The 15,614-nt window shown below is 30.0% G+C and overlaps 2 protein-coding genes across 6 annotated transcripts in view; one reads left to right on the plus strand and one right to left on the minus strand.

The window, feature by feature from the left end:
- Positions 1–15,614, minus strand: part of LOC100780862 (uncharacterized) — a 96,657-nt gene that overhangs the window by 53,316 nt on the left and 27,727 nt on the right. The gene's annotated exons all lie outside the window — the stretch shown is intronic.
- On the plus strand, positions 556–3,208 carry LOC102665361 (uncharacterized). 2 transcript variants are annotated; one of them, XM_014777788.2, is made up of 4 exons: positions 556–656; positions 880–1,511; positions 1,932–2,657; positions 2,840–3,208. In XM_014777788.2, exons 2-4 carry the CDS (start codon positions 882–884, stop codon positions 2,981–2,983), a joined length of 1,500 nt encoding a protein of 499 aa, XP_014633274.1. In that variant the 5' UTR covers positions 556–656; positions 880–881; the 3' UTR covers positions 2,984–3,208. The 2 variants fall into 2 exon arrangements, with proteins under 2 accessions (XP_014633274.1, XP_014633273.1); XM_014777787.2 differs by having other exon boundaries at positions 656–796.

Consider the following 15,614-nt stretch of genomic DNA (forward strand, 5'->3'; position numbering starts at 1 on the left):
ATATAAAAACATATTTTAATATTTAAGCATTAAATGTATCTAACTTTAAGTGTTACTTGTATGTAGTGTGTACATGTTTTCAACCTTCATTATTTATCATCAAAACTTTTAAAACTAGATTAGTCAGTCACGACAATACTTAAAAGTTTAATATAATCCAACTGGATATATTATATATATAAAATCCAATTGTACGTGATTGAATATATAATAATTAAATAATATTATTTTAATTTTAATACAATATATTAAGGCATTCTAAATAAAGAAATATAATATTGATAACTTCATATAAAAATTAAAGTTCAATTATATTTTTTTTATAAGGAAGTTCAGTTATCATTTTTATAACTCACAACTCATAATTTAAAATTAAATATGAAACTAAATCAAATACTCTCACCTTAACAGTTAAGAACACTTAGAAATAACACCAAAAAAACCGTAGTTAGAATTAAATAAATATAATTGATATAATATCAATCAACATAATATTGAATTAGAACTGTATCATTGATTATAATATTATTTTTTTAATAAAAAAAATACTTTTCCAACTAGCTGGTTCTAGCCAATTTTATCTAGTTTGCCTGGTTTGAACTTTGAATAGCTCTTTGCAAGATTGGTTTTCATGATTAAGTCAACGGACTAATTTGGTATGGTTCTGACAATACTGTTCAATAGAGTTTTTTTATATTTGGAATCGTAATGCAACTTTTGAATTTCGTAAGAATTTGTGATTCTTTTGTTGAATTAAGGAAAGGATACCGGGTTGAGATATCACAGGAACAACTAAGTTGAGATATCAGAAATTTCACTATAAGATTTGCATTTTTTTTTCTCGTTTCATTGATACTAATGTTTAGTTGTATGTTTCAGTTATGGCTTCCAACCAAGAAGCAACAATCCCTTTGAGATATTGGGTGGATAATGAGCAAAAGCGTGTAGTTATGGCAGAAGCAAGTGGAGACTTTGTTGATGTTCTCTTTAGTTTCCTGACCCTTCCATTGGGAACTATCATCCGGCTAGGGAACCAATTTCAACAACCGGTAGAGATTGGTTGCATCAACAATCTTTACGAGAGTGTGCAAAATTTGCGCCCTGATGTTTTCTGGAACAACATCTGCCAGAAAATGTTGCTTGCTCCACGCAACCCGTTAGAAGCTTCTTACCAGAGACTAAAAGTGAAGGTGGATGGCACAGAGCCCACAAAGTATTTCATGTGTCACAGCTGTTCAAAAGGAAGTGATTTGTTGCTGAGTAGTTTTGATGGGGCATGGTGTTCTTGTAGAAAATTGATGCGAAAGAAAATGGAGCTGCTGGAAGAGTCCAAGGACGAGGCTTCTGGGGTCGACGGTGTTTTCGTTAAAGGGGATGCCATGTTCTTGATCTTTGATGATTTGAAAGTGCTCCGTAGCTCTCCAAGTGACTCCCTTCAAACACCCCTCCTATTTGGACACACAGACTTCAGCAAGATGCAAGAAATGTCTCAAGATGTCGGCCCGAGGGAGGTATTATTGCTTTATATTCATTTGGTTAAAAGTTAGGGAACTGGGATTTTGCCTTGTGTTTCTCTTCAATCCTCCAAATTTCTAAATCAAAGAAGACATTTTCTTCAATTATCATGTTAGAATCACGCACTTAAAAGCTTGAGCATGGATATGTATTGGGAAACAAATAGTAGTTGTAAGTTTATGCCAATAAAAAAGATACATTTAAGGGATAAAAATGATTATTTTGTGGCAGAAAGTTCAGATACATTGGATTCAAAACATTTTTGTGACTTGCACTTATGACATGTATGTATGTATGTAAAGTTGTAGATTTGCAAGACCTTTCCTTTAAAGAATACTTTGGTACTGGTATGAAATTTCGTTGTTTGATGAATTAAAACTTGCTTTGTTCTTACTTTTTTTTTCTTCCTTGTTCAGATATTTAGCATATTAAAGCACGCATTAACCTCCAAATCTCCACTAAGTGATGTATTCATTCCAAACAGAAAAAAAATTGAGCCATCGTACTCTTTCTCACCCGATACTGGCCCGAGTCATTGGAAAGGTTCTGTAGAAATCAAGCTAATGGTGAGCAAATCAAAGAACAAGGTTCTGTTTGCTGAAGCAGATGGAGATTTCGTTGATTTTCTAGTCAGCTTCCTCACAACACCTCTTGGATCTATTCTGAACCTTATGAATGGCAAATCATCGTTGGGAAGCATTGATAACTTGTACGCGAGTGTGAAGAAGCTCAATGCATCATGGTTCATAGGGTCATCAAACAAATCCTTACTGAATCCAAGGGTCGCTCCTCAATTTGGTTGTGGGAGCAATCCACTAAATGCTTCACAAGAATACACTCCTACGTATTGGTATGGCACTGTGGTAGTGAAAGATAACAATGAGGGGCGTACAATGATTTCAAAGAAAAAAGAAATGTTAGAATATCCAGCAAAACTGAAACTTTTTGAGCCAAGATGTTATGATGGAGCAAGAGAAGCTGCTGTGGGATTTATGAAGAGGCCGTGTCTATTTGTTGTGAGCGATGATCTGAAAGTGAGGCAATTGACAACTACTTCTAGCATTCAGTATATGCAAGAGCTGGGGAATGTCAAGTTTGATGATTTGAAGGAACATATGGTGGAAATCAGGAAGTCACATGAGGTAATAATATTAGCAATCCACTCTTGGCACCGCCACGATATTTGTTTTAAGAATATTTGATTCATATTAATAGATTTAGTCTGCATTTATCTTAATTTGGTCAATACTTCTTCCATGTTACCCTCTATATATGCCCTTTTCAATTTAGAAGTGATGTTCATTATTGTGCCTATTTTGCTCAGGCACTGAACCTGTTGAGGACGTCTTTGACATCCAAAGAAGTTGGTTTGACACGGAGCCTATTGAAGAAGTGGAAATGCCAAAGATGCATTCCGTTTTGGGATTCCATTTTGGGGTGTGTTGGGATGGAAGAAAATGAGACATAGAAAAAAAGAAAAAAACAAGAGGGAGAAATTGAGAGGTAGTTAGTGCTATGACGAATAAAAAAAAGAATATCCAGCTGAGACAGAAAAGCGATGAAAGAAATGGGTATATGTTTTTATGTTTAAGTAAATTAGATGGTCATCTAATATTTAATTATCTTGTTCTATGAAAGTCGTTAGAATGTTGGATTGTTGGTCCATAAGTGTAAATTATTATTAGGGCCTCAGTAATTGACTCCCAAATGTCTCTAGAATTTATCTCTTTATGATAATCATGCACATCTATTAATCTTTTAGAATAATTACCCAAGTAAATTAGACTTTAAACAAGTATAATAATTTTTTTTAGAAAAATATAATATTTTATTAATGTAATATTTGTATAAACATTTTTACCAAAAGAAAAAATTATATAGGCATTTAATAGTGATATTCATTATATTTTAAAAATAATATAATTAATTTGAATAATATTATTAATATAATATTTTTGAAACATTTATAATATATTTATTAAATTTAACAAAGACACACAAATCATAGGAAAAAACAATTAAATTTTAAATATAGAGGACAAACAAAATGATAACAAATTCGAGAGTAAAAACATATTCAAGTCTTATATTTATATATTTTACTCAAATAGTTATTAAAAATTATCTTCAATTATATATATATATATATATATATATATATATATATATATATATTTGTGTGCCTGTGAGAGAGAGAGCAATGCCATAAATTTATAAACAAAAATATATGTGTATATGTATAAATTCTCTTTGGATTGATGTTTAAAATCAAATCTGAAACCCAGTCCAACTTAATAAAAAGAATGATTTTTATTTTATTTTTAATTTATTAAAATTTCAATTTTTGATTCGTTTTTTTTTTTTTTTTCAATTTTTACCGGGTTGGATCTACATGTGGACAGTGGGCACCCATACTTGAAGTGTTGTATCGGTACATTCAAATTGTGTAAGTACATATTTACTAGAGGATAGACTAATGTTTGAAAAACTTCAATATAAAAATATACATATTTCATATAAAAATAAGAAACATTTGTATAATCTTGTCAATACTAAAGCAAATATAATAAAAAATCAAGAAAATAGATAGATACAGGTTTTCAGAATTATGATGTCATTTTAGGGATTAGAATGTCTAAAGTGGATCAATAAATCACAACTTAGAATTGGAATAAAAAAATCATTTAACTTCTGATCAAATACAGAGCGTTGTTAACAAATTATGGATTTACCATCAAGGAGGTCTTCTAGCTCGATTGAGCACTGTTCCTTCCATGTTCTCATCATTATAATTTATATTTTCATTGTCTCACGGTACATCCACACTTTAGATGATCCATCATTAAGGAAAAGGAGAGGGGGTGGGGCAGCATGCATGTAAACAATTAAGATTATATTGTACTGCATTTGGGAAGACAAAGTATACAACATTCACCATCATAATTAACACAAACAGCTTGTTGTAGAAAAATACAGGGGAAATTATTTGTAAGTTTAAACAGAAATACTTGATCATCTCCAGAAGTGAAATGTGTCAACAGAAAAATAATTAGGCAAATTAAACACCACGAGCATGGAATTTGAATTTAAGCAGTTTCAAGCACCAGATTATTTCACGAAACGAGTTCATTTGGGCATAAACAAGTCATAAAACGATAATTGAGGGACATAAATGAAGCAGTCAAATCATCAGACTCACTAGTAGTAAGCCAGTGGAAGGAGTTTTCAAAAGATTCCTTGGCCACTGACTCTCTTGCATCTAGAATGACAAAAATGTTATCTATCGGTTAAGACAATAGGACATCCTTTTCGTTTCCATATGGAATGACTATATAGTGTCTAAGGGTAAAGAATGTACTTGTCACCAGATCGAGCTTAGACCCCAACAATACTTCAGTTTTGGGTTGATACAAGCATCATCTATGCAAGTCAAGTGAAAAAGTTCTACCTGACATACTGAGAAGCTAACTAATAAATCAAAACTTCAAAATATATAAATAAGTCATACATATATTTTTTGTCATGTAACTGTTTGGTTTTTTTGGAATAGGAATTGCCTTTTAAAATGCCTCCTATATTTTAGCTCAGATAATCGAAAATACGAAGATTGGTTCTTCTCACCATGAAAAAACCGGTTCTTAGATTTGGTTTAAAATGCCTCCTATATTATAGTGTTTGCTTGCTTCTTTTTTATCTTTTTAAGACAAAAAATAGATAAAAACACCTCAAACCCCACAGGGGAAAACAGTCTGAGGAAACTCCCAGAAGAGCTAAAAAAAGATACAAATCAGAAGGATCGAACTTTTAAAAATCCTAAAAGGAACGTCACTATATATGAAGGCTATACCAGTATACCCAGCTAAGGAATAAACCTTTGAAACAAAGAGAATATTTATAAATTATTTTTTTCTTGATTCTTGAACAATTTGAAACTTTTTTAGCATACTAAAACAATAGTATTTTAATAAATCTATTGAGAAAAAGTTGATCGAAAACAGATTAAAAAGATATAGATACATATAGATTAAGAAGGGCACAAGGAGCGCTAGTTAGAAAAATAAATTATGTTTCTTTCAGACCAGTTGGATACAGATTATTATTTACAATTTCAAAGTTGCTGAATGTGTAGCTTTACCTGACTGTGCTGATGAATCCATATACTTGCCATGTTCCACCTTTTTGAAGTCAGAGAGAATGTCAAATTCTAGAATTTTCTTTTTGTTTTAAAGTAGTCCCCAACAAAACAAAAATTAGGACCAAATTCGCGATGCGTACTGAGCAAAAGTTAAAAGTGAAGCCAAAAATTGCTCTAAATTAAAGTTGTTGTTTTTATATATAATTAAGATTTTAGGGAAATATAGCTCGATTTAAGATAGGAAAAGCCTTCAAATCCTAACATACTAATATAAGAATATTCATTTAAAGAGACTCAAGCAGCACTTACACTTTCAGAGGAATTACGAGTATGACTGGTAAAAAATAAATGGTGAGGAAATGGTGGGGGGAAAGAAATAAAAGAATATGAGTATCACACCAATATTCTATTTCCTCACTAGTTTAAGCATAAATTAATAAACAATCAATATAGCTTTGATTGACATTTTTTAGCAATATTTTCTGTACCAATTTGAAATTGCCAAAACTTACATGACAAAAGACATTTTTGACAGTTTTTCGAACTATATCCAAAACCGTCGGAAGTTGCATGGCAGGCGAAATTTATCCTATGTTTGAGGTGTATCAGTTAAAAAGAACGACAATGTTTTTGGTTAAGAAACTTCAAACATCATATCGATTTATGTAAAATTCATTTCAATTAACACAATCCACATTCAATTGAAAAAATAATAAAAGCAAAGCTATATTTTTTTACAGAAAAAAGTTATATTTTTTTAATAGTTTTATTTAAGTGAAATGTTAATAAATAAATGGAGTATAAATATAATTTTATTTAAGTGAAATGTTAATAAATAAATGTATATTAAAATATAAATAATATATTTTAATAGTTTTTAGATACCTAGCGTTTTATGACAAAATTTTGAGCAACATTCTGTATGCATGAAGGAGTGTGAACACCCTAAAAAGTACCTTTTTAATTTTGAGTATCCATACACTATAAGTTTATGATGTGTTTGAATGATAGAAGTAGATGGCAAGTCTAATAGAAATTAAGAGCAATGCGAAGTATTAATGGTGGCACTGTGCGGTCATCAAGTAAAGATGTTTTTAGCATTGCTTAGACGCCGTCTGGCTGCTGCTTTCCATCATATATTTTATGCAACACCTAATAATAATAACTTCAAAACTGTTGTTAAGTGTGGATTATAAATTATTTTTTTACTAGTGGTACAATTTCTTGACATACTATACTAACACCGCATGAAAATAATAATTAAAAATGACATTTCAATAAATTATGGAATTTTTTGTTCACTATCATAATTTAGTACAATGGAGTTATAATCAATCCTGATGTTGACCTTTGAATAAAGCTAACAATCAGATGTTAATTGTAGGAGATGGACAAAGTGGTAAATTCCGACTATTATGTTGAAGACATTTTTTCAAGAGTTATGTTGAAGACTTTGAATTTTGAAACATAAGTAAAATGAATGGTGAACAATTGAGCTGCTGAAATATTATCTCATTTTTTCAAGAGATTGAGAAGGTTCTACAAAGGGAGTTTAAGTTTCTCTCAATCTCTTTTCCTGCTGAAACATAAGTAAAATGAATGGTGAACAATTTCTAAACAGTATTATAAAATAGTTAACTTATTGTATGAATATTTGAATAGTTGTGTAATCTCTTATACCTGTCATGTTGCAATCCGCATCATAGTATCGTGTGCTTGTTTGCTATACGACTACTGTATATTGTGACTATCACTGTCATCTGCGATCCTCCACCAAATATGCGGCCATATCATCTCCCCTGGAGTAAATATATATTGGTATTTGTGTGATACCTACTCCTTTAACAATTATCATCCTTAATTTAATTTGATAGTGTCTTCATACTTTTATTTTTAAAAAAATTAAGAGAAATCATTCACGTTAAGGACCATGAATTCATGATCTTAATTAATAAAAAATAGTATTATATTCTCGAGTCTTAGATATCCGTGTGTTCTAGCTTTGGCACTTATCTCATATATTTATCCTGTTAGTCTCTAACAGGAGAATGCTCCATTAATTTTCTATCTTTCAAATATATTAAACATACCATAATGTATTAAAAACATTTCATTGCTTTTATACCCTTTTTCCACACACGTAAAATAATTATATATAGCGAAAGAAACGCGACTTTCCTCACCAATTAAAGATCGGGAGTCAGTGAGTACCATGCAAGTAATCCTTATTACTTGACATAATGGTCCCCCAATCTGGCAGTTACTGTAAAAACTTTGCCCAAGGAAGCAATGCTTTTCATTTTTCAATTGCTATTTCTTTTATAAAATTGCTGAGGTTTGCTGGCAATAATCTTCTTCTGGTCTTCAAAGATTCATTCTCATCAACGATGTTGAAGGAAGCACTTGAAGTATCGAATGTGAGAGGCTATTACATTTCTGAAAATATATAAACGGGTAAACTAGAGATTGTGAAAAAAAAAAATAACACATTAGAAATAAAAATGAGAAGAAAACATTTTCAACTAAGAGATAAGAAGATGGAACACTACTTAGAGATTGTTTATACAAATTTTTTAGCTAGTAAAATAATTTTTCATGTAGTTAAAAAAGTATTACCAAATATGCTTTCCACGCTTTCAACTGAAAGCTTACACTTACAAATTAATTAAATTAAAAGTATTTGATATAATTAATTTTTGAAGTAATGGACAAGAGTAAAATAACACAAAAGAACATATTTACATCACTTTCCTTCATATAACTTCATAAGTTATGGTGAAACTTAATGGTGTGTCAAAAATTGAACATAATCTCAATAATCTTAAGGTGAGATGAATCATGAGAATTTTTTTTTTGTTTTTTTATATATTCTCTCAATCTCTTTTCCTATATGAATGGTGAACAATATTTCAGCAGCTCAATTTTTATATATTCTCTCAATCTCTTCTCTTAAGGACGGGAAACTTAAACTCCCTTTGTAGAACCTTCTCAGCTTTCGTAATCCTTCAAGTTCCAAACAATTGAGCTGCTGAAATATTATCTCATCCTCATCTGATTCATCCCCTTCCTCAGAGACTATCTCTTCCATTGAATCACACCCACTTATCTCCATTGTTTTGAGTTGACCCAAACTTCTTGCTGTTGAGGATGTGAACAAATATAACAGACTCTTGCAATTTTGTACTAGCAAATATGTCAGATTGGAGAAAGACACTGTGCATGGTACCAGATTTATTGAACTCAAACAACTGATTACTTGCCATTTGGCTTCCTCTTTTCCTTCTTCATTAGCAGTAACTATGTTTTGTAACTTTGGTGCTCTTGCGCCACCCTCCGTGAATCTTTGCATTATTCGGCATCCTCTCACAATCAATACTTCTAATGACGGGAATTTGAATTCACAGTTCTTGTAACTGCAAAAACTTTTCAGCTTTCCTAGCCACTCAAGTTCTATAGTAATCAATTTGCCAAACACTATTTGCTCTTCTTCTTTATTTCCCTCATTGCTTACTATTTCCTCTAATTCATCACATCCGCTTATCTTCATGGACTTAAGTTGAACCAAGCTTTTTGCCGTTGAGGATGCCATTAAATTCCTTAATCCATTACAATACTTTACATTCAAATTTGTCAAGTAAGCCACTGATACCGAGGGAGGAGCCAAATTCCTCAATTTCTTGCACGCAAATAAGCTCAGAAGCTCTAGTCTCCGTAGAACTGGTTCTCGTTCAAATCCTATATCCTTTATTCCTGACAACGACAAAACCAATTCCTTCAGCTGTAATACGGTTCCCAAACGTGACTCCGACGACTCTTTAAGCAAATGTTTAGCTTCCCACAAGAATAACTTTTCTAGATTTGGCATTCTGTACAGAATTTGACAGAGACGTTCACCATCATTAACTTCGCGCAAGTGAAGCTCTTTTAAACGGTGCATTGGATGCTTCACAGTGTTGCTCAATAACCACTTCTGTGCTTCGTCAAAGTCAATAACCAAACACTCCAAGTTGGGGAATATCTACAGAAAAATAAAAGAAAAGTAAATAGTAAACTATGAAGAAGGAAGCTACTTTATATATATTATCCCTGATGGAGCGTCCCCTTCCATTATTTTACGCCTTGCCTGCACATTGGTTACTCTCGGGTCCCATCAAGACTAAATTTTTTTCTTAAATTATAATAATTAATCAAACATTCCCTGAATTCTAAATTCTAAATAAAAGAGGGATTAGGGGACGACATACGTTAAAATTAATAATCCATATTATTATTATTATTAGTTTATAATTTACTACTCTTATTTGTTAACTATTTATGCAATATATATATATATTTCTATTAGCTTATTTCCTTCTCAAACTTTAATTATATCTTTGTTGTTAAAATTTTTTTATCTTATATCTTATAATTTTATCAAATTTTTTACTTTTAATCTTTAAAATTATTCTATATTACAATTTCAATTTAACTGTCCTCCTATCTAGATTGAAAATAATATGTCGAGAATTTTGAGTATAAAAAATACAATCGACCACGAGATTAAATTTATTTATTTTAAAAAAGAATTTAATCAACTAATTTTTTTTAAAAAAAATATCACAAAATTTAAACTAGATAAAGCTAAAGTGAAATTATAAGTCATTTTCCTTAATCGATAATATATATATACATCTCAAATATGAAAAAATCTCTTGAATAAACCTTATGTGCTTCCATTCGATACAACACTTATTATACATAATATGAAATGAAAATAGTTACTAACAGATAAAGAAATCAAATAAATCTAAATAAAAAATACAATAATGCTCAAATTAATACAAATGTCAACTTTAAAACAAAAAAAAAAGTTAATTCAAAGTTTAATTTTTTGCCTTTGGGACGTAGAGTTGTATCTCTCGCTGATTTAGGGACTGCAACGACCTTACATTCCATTTGACATACTATGCATATTGCATAATAAAGATTAATAATTAATTGAAGAAACAAAAAATTTAAAAAAATAAAAGACTTTTATTTTTTCAAATGGTAACTCGATTTTTTTATATCATAAAACTAAAGATTTTTTTTTTATTTTGGAAAATAAGTATTTATATTGATTAATTAAAAAAATTAATTAACTATTTGATAGATGGATAAATAGATAAATAATCAAAGTATAAAAATTTAAATTTTATGTTGTATTTTACTGTTTTTAATCTCTTTTTTCATAGCTTCTCTCATATACAATTCATTATTAATGTTCCTTGTCGGACTTCTTATACTTTCCGAAACTAAATTTTACATTTTTATATTTAAGGATGTATTTGTCAACAGAATTGGAAGACAAAAAACCAAAAAAATATTATGACAAATATGTCTATATGCTGACAATCTATGTTGATAATCATTTCAATGACAAATTTGTCCTTTTGTGTCACGTAAGTTATTTTATTAACGGACAAAAGTTAATGACAAGACATATGTGTTGTACTTTTTACACTTTCAGAAATTAAGTTTTGTATTTTTATCTTTTAGAGACACATTTATCAGCGAATTATTCTTTGTTAATATGTGTAGAGATTTGTTAGGTAAATAAGAGAATATAATAAGTAATTTCTGGTCATATGGTAATGTGTTAGAATATCAACTATTAATTTTTTCATCTATAATTGAAATTTATTTTTTATCTAGAAGAGCTAAATTCTAGTTGGAGAAAGGGTTTTTTTTTTTAATTTGGTATCGCATCATCAATTTTTTTCTTTAATAATTTCAACTTTCATCTTCTTATATCATTTTTATATCTATAATTTTTTTTTTGTTTTTCTTACCACATCTATTATAATTTTTTTTAAAAAAAATCTATCTTTTGCTCAATACGTTGAATATATATGTTTAAAATTTATTTTCTCAAGTTTATTGAGAGTGCAATAGTATACTACTAATAGTTGTAGAAACGGAGAGAAAATTTGTATGCAAGAGGATGATTTTCCTAATATGAATGACATTACAAAGTAGTCACAACATCAAGTTTTTAAAATGAAAATTCGTAAGAGTCAAATGAGCGTGCAAATTGGTCAAAGCTAAGTTGGTAATTTTTTTTCCTCTAGGCACTGGGCCACTTGATTTGTTCATTTCCGTCAACTCTCTTTGTCATCATTCTCCTCTAACCATTTTTTTTGTTGTGAATCAATCTCCTCTAACTGCAATATTGGAGTCATTGCCTAAACAATTTATAAAAGTTACGTTAGTTAATAATAATAAAATGACGACTATGACAAAGACAACGAAAGATAGAAATTTTTTGAATTTAATTATAAATATGGTAATTAAACTCTTTTCAAAATTTAAATTAATCTTATCATATAACATACTCATAAAACTAAATTTCTGACACGGTGTATTATAACAACAATTATAATAATGTTGAATAAAAAGACATACTCTTGCCAGAAAGTTTCCATCCAATCGCAATCCATTAGTGACATAATACCCTTATGAGCTTTGGTAATTCTTTAAGTTTCAAACAATTGAGATGCCGAAATATTATCTCATTCTCATGTGATTCAACCCTTCCTCAGAGAATATCTCTTCAATTGAATGACACCAACTTATTTCCTTTTTTTTGAGTTGACTCAAAATTTTGGGTGTTGAGGATGTGAACAAATATAGCAGTGTTGCAATTTTTTACTTCCAAAAATGTCAAATTGGAGAAAGGCACTCTGCATGGTTCCAAATTAGGCAACACTCCACTTTTATGAAAATTCGTAGCATTATTCTTCGGATAACACACCACAACCTATTCATAAATTCTCTCATTCTATTTCATCCCCTTAGCTAAAGATGATGGAACGCAAGACTTACCCAAAATAAAATAAAAAACATACGAGAATAGTTACAGGCAAATTGTATTTGTTTTAATATGAAATCTCAACTCTTCAAAACAGAGGGATTTTTATCAATTTAACTTTTGTCTAGAAGAAAGTAAACACTCATTATTTTCGGTACAGTAATTTTGCAAGTATATTCAAGGAAACTAAGATAAACTAAACTAATATAGTAATTTGGATGGATGATACAAAGTGGAGGAAAGAAAATAAACTAACACATTACACATGATCACTAAAGTTTAACCTTCCGCTTACAACTCTGCTCCTTAATAGCCTGTGTGGAAATATCAAGTTCAAGATCTTCACCTGCCCAGGAACTCTAGAGAAGCTGCTCATAGTCAACAGCCCCGAACCTAAATCGCGTTGCAAAATCCGGGCTAGAAACGACGCGATCCGTGATGACATCAATTGTGACATTCATCCTCAATGTTCTTCTGGCCTTGGCCCTCCCAGGTGGTCCTCTAGCCTCCCTCACCAAGACACCATGGTGGTGTTGACCAGTTGGAGCTTTGTGATATTGATGGTGTTCATTGTGATCATGGGGCCCTTGACACGAAATATTGTGAAGATTAAAACTATGATTACTATTGCTAGGAGAAGTAAAGAGGCTAGTGGGCAAGCACATCGTTTCATGAGTTTTTTGTGACCTTGTCTTTGTGGGTGTTGAGTTGTGTCATCCTCAATGTTCAAGTGTGGAAATTCCAATGTTTTGACTAACCTTCCCCTGCCTCTTCAATTTTCTATGCTTCACGAGGACTCCTTTCATACTCAAATACTATAAGATTTTTTTATTTTTAATTTTAAGCTCTTTTTTTTTATCTAGATCACAAATTAAGTTGAAACAACTTCATGCTAACTGACTTATGTAATTAGTAGTTAATTTTATATTAATTAAGATGTTAATTAAGTTTATTTGCTATTATTTTTTAAAAATAGTTTGTATAATTAATATTTGGTTGAACATAATAAAAAAAATGAAATAGGTGTCACCGTGTTAGTATTAACAAAAACATATATTAGGAACTTGGGGTTTATATGCATCTTGTCTTTGAGCAAACATATTTTGATACTTATTAAGTGCGTATATACTCTATAGAGGGAAAGAGGGAAAGAATAAAGAGATTAAAATATCAAAGTTGCACAAATATTTCTGAATTTTATATATTTAGAGCACTACAGTAACTTCGAATACTACTGTTAACAAGCCATACCAAAGTATAAAAATTATTAAGAAAAAAATATCGTGCTTTGTGATGCAGGTTTTTGGGGCCGTCCCATTTGTAATAGAAGTTAGGTGAAGTGTCTAATACTCCAATGAGAGTAACATACAGAAAATAATTCTAACTAGTTTACCTGAGGACTTGACTTTTTAATTTTGGTTTGTATTATTCATTTTATATTAATATATTATGTTATTTTTATGTTAATAATTATTTTTATTATTAAATTATTTTCTATTGTTAATATTAAAATAATATATCAAATAGAATTAACTAATAATAATGTAAGAAATTATTAATTTACTTAATCATAACCGTAAAAATTAATTATTTTTCTAAAAAGAATTTAATATTATTTAATAAATTTTAAGTTAATATTATCTGCTAATATTAGTAGAAAAATATTAAAAACATTTATTAAAAATTGAAAATGAAAACTAATTTAAATTTTTTATAAAAAAAACTTATAATTTTAAAGTTATAAATAATTTATAACTTCTAATAATTTTTTTTAAAAAAATAAAATATTTATAACTTCAAACTCGTAATTAAAAAAATTAGAAGTCATAAATTGTTTTATGATTTTAATAGAAAAAAAATCAAAAGGCTTAAATTAGTTTACCATTTTGTATTTCGTGAAATATCTTAGGATTTACTCATTTTTTGGTGTTAATATAAAATTTACTCCTATTTGTCATCATTTCGCCTACGCGCACCAACATGCATGTTGAGGGCTGGAGACTCAATCTACTTCTGCTAATCTTAAAAAAAAATATCTTTATCTTGTATATTATATTTTACATGCTAAAATAGAGTTGATTAAAATAGTTGAAATTTAACTTCCAACTATGCTTGGTTGGTGATTCCCGCGACCAGAAAAAAGAAAAAAAAAACTGTTTTTGTATGGCTATCATTAGTTTGAAGCTTAGATGTTTAAACAAACCGTAGGTAACAACCAGCAACTGCCACTTTGATTCTCTCACACTGTCTTGTGTTTTGTTGTGTCATGGCACTAACTGCCTTGACTTCATTCAAGAGAAGTCAGCATAGCTCTTTGATTTTTCCACCGAAACAACAGAAGCTGCAGCACCTTAGAATCCACAGTGGAACTAATCCGAATAAAAGACTCGGAATCACATAACAATGCACTTCTATAGCTTGCATGATAAACACAAATTTTATTGAGATTATAAGTGATTGTCGTTCATTGAATATCTTTGAGTAATCTAACTGATCTCCCTCCTTTGTATATATTCTGTTGGCATGTAAATTAAGAATATTTTTTTAGCAAGTGAAGGTTACATTTTTTTTTTTGCAAAGATGATAGTACGTAGTGGTCTATTTGGTTGCAGGGATGGCCTAAAGAAAATTTTGAGGGACTTTACTTTAACTTGTGTTTGGTACGTGAGGCACTGAAAAATTAGGGGAAAAAAGTGGATGAAAAGGTGAAAATAATTTTAAAAATGATGAGACCTACTATACTATTGTCACATATTTTTGTTCATTTTTCTATCTTTCTCCTCACTTATTTTTTTTTTCTTTTCAACTAAATACATTTAATTTTCACTTTTTTCTCACCTATTTTTACTTTTTTTTTTAATTTCTATTCATCGTAATTCTCTCCTCTCTACCATCTCTATCAAACAGACCCTAAACGAGAGTTGTGTATATGACCTTAATGTGAACATATGTGACCTTTTTGCTTCATAAAATTTAATAGCAAATAATTTATTTTGATAATTACTTTATCCTTGGCTGATCCTGATTGGTTGATAAGCTCTATGGTACAGTCCCTCTATAAAATTAAATGACTTACGAGTGTTTACTAAAGCCCTCCTTATAAAATTTGAACCCTTCTAGTACTGCTTCTGTCTA

Source organism: Glycine max, assembly GCF_000004515.6.
Source record: "Glycine max cultivar Williams 82 chromosome 7 unlocalized genomic scaffold, Glycine_max_v4.0 Gm07_scaffold_69, whole genome shotgun sequence".
NCBI lineage: Eukaryota > Viridiplantae > Streptophyta > Magnoliopsida > Fabales > Fabaceae > Glycine > Glycine max.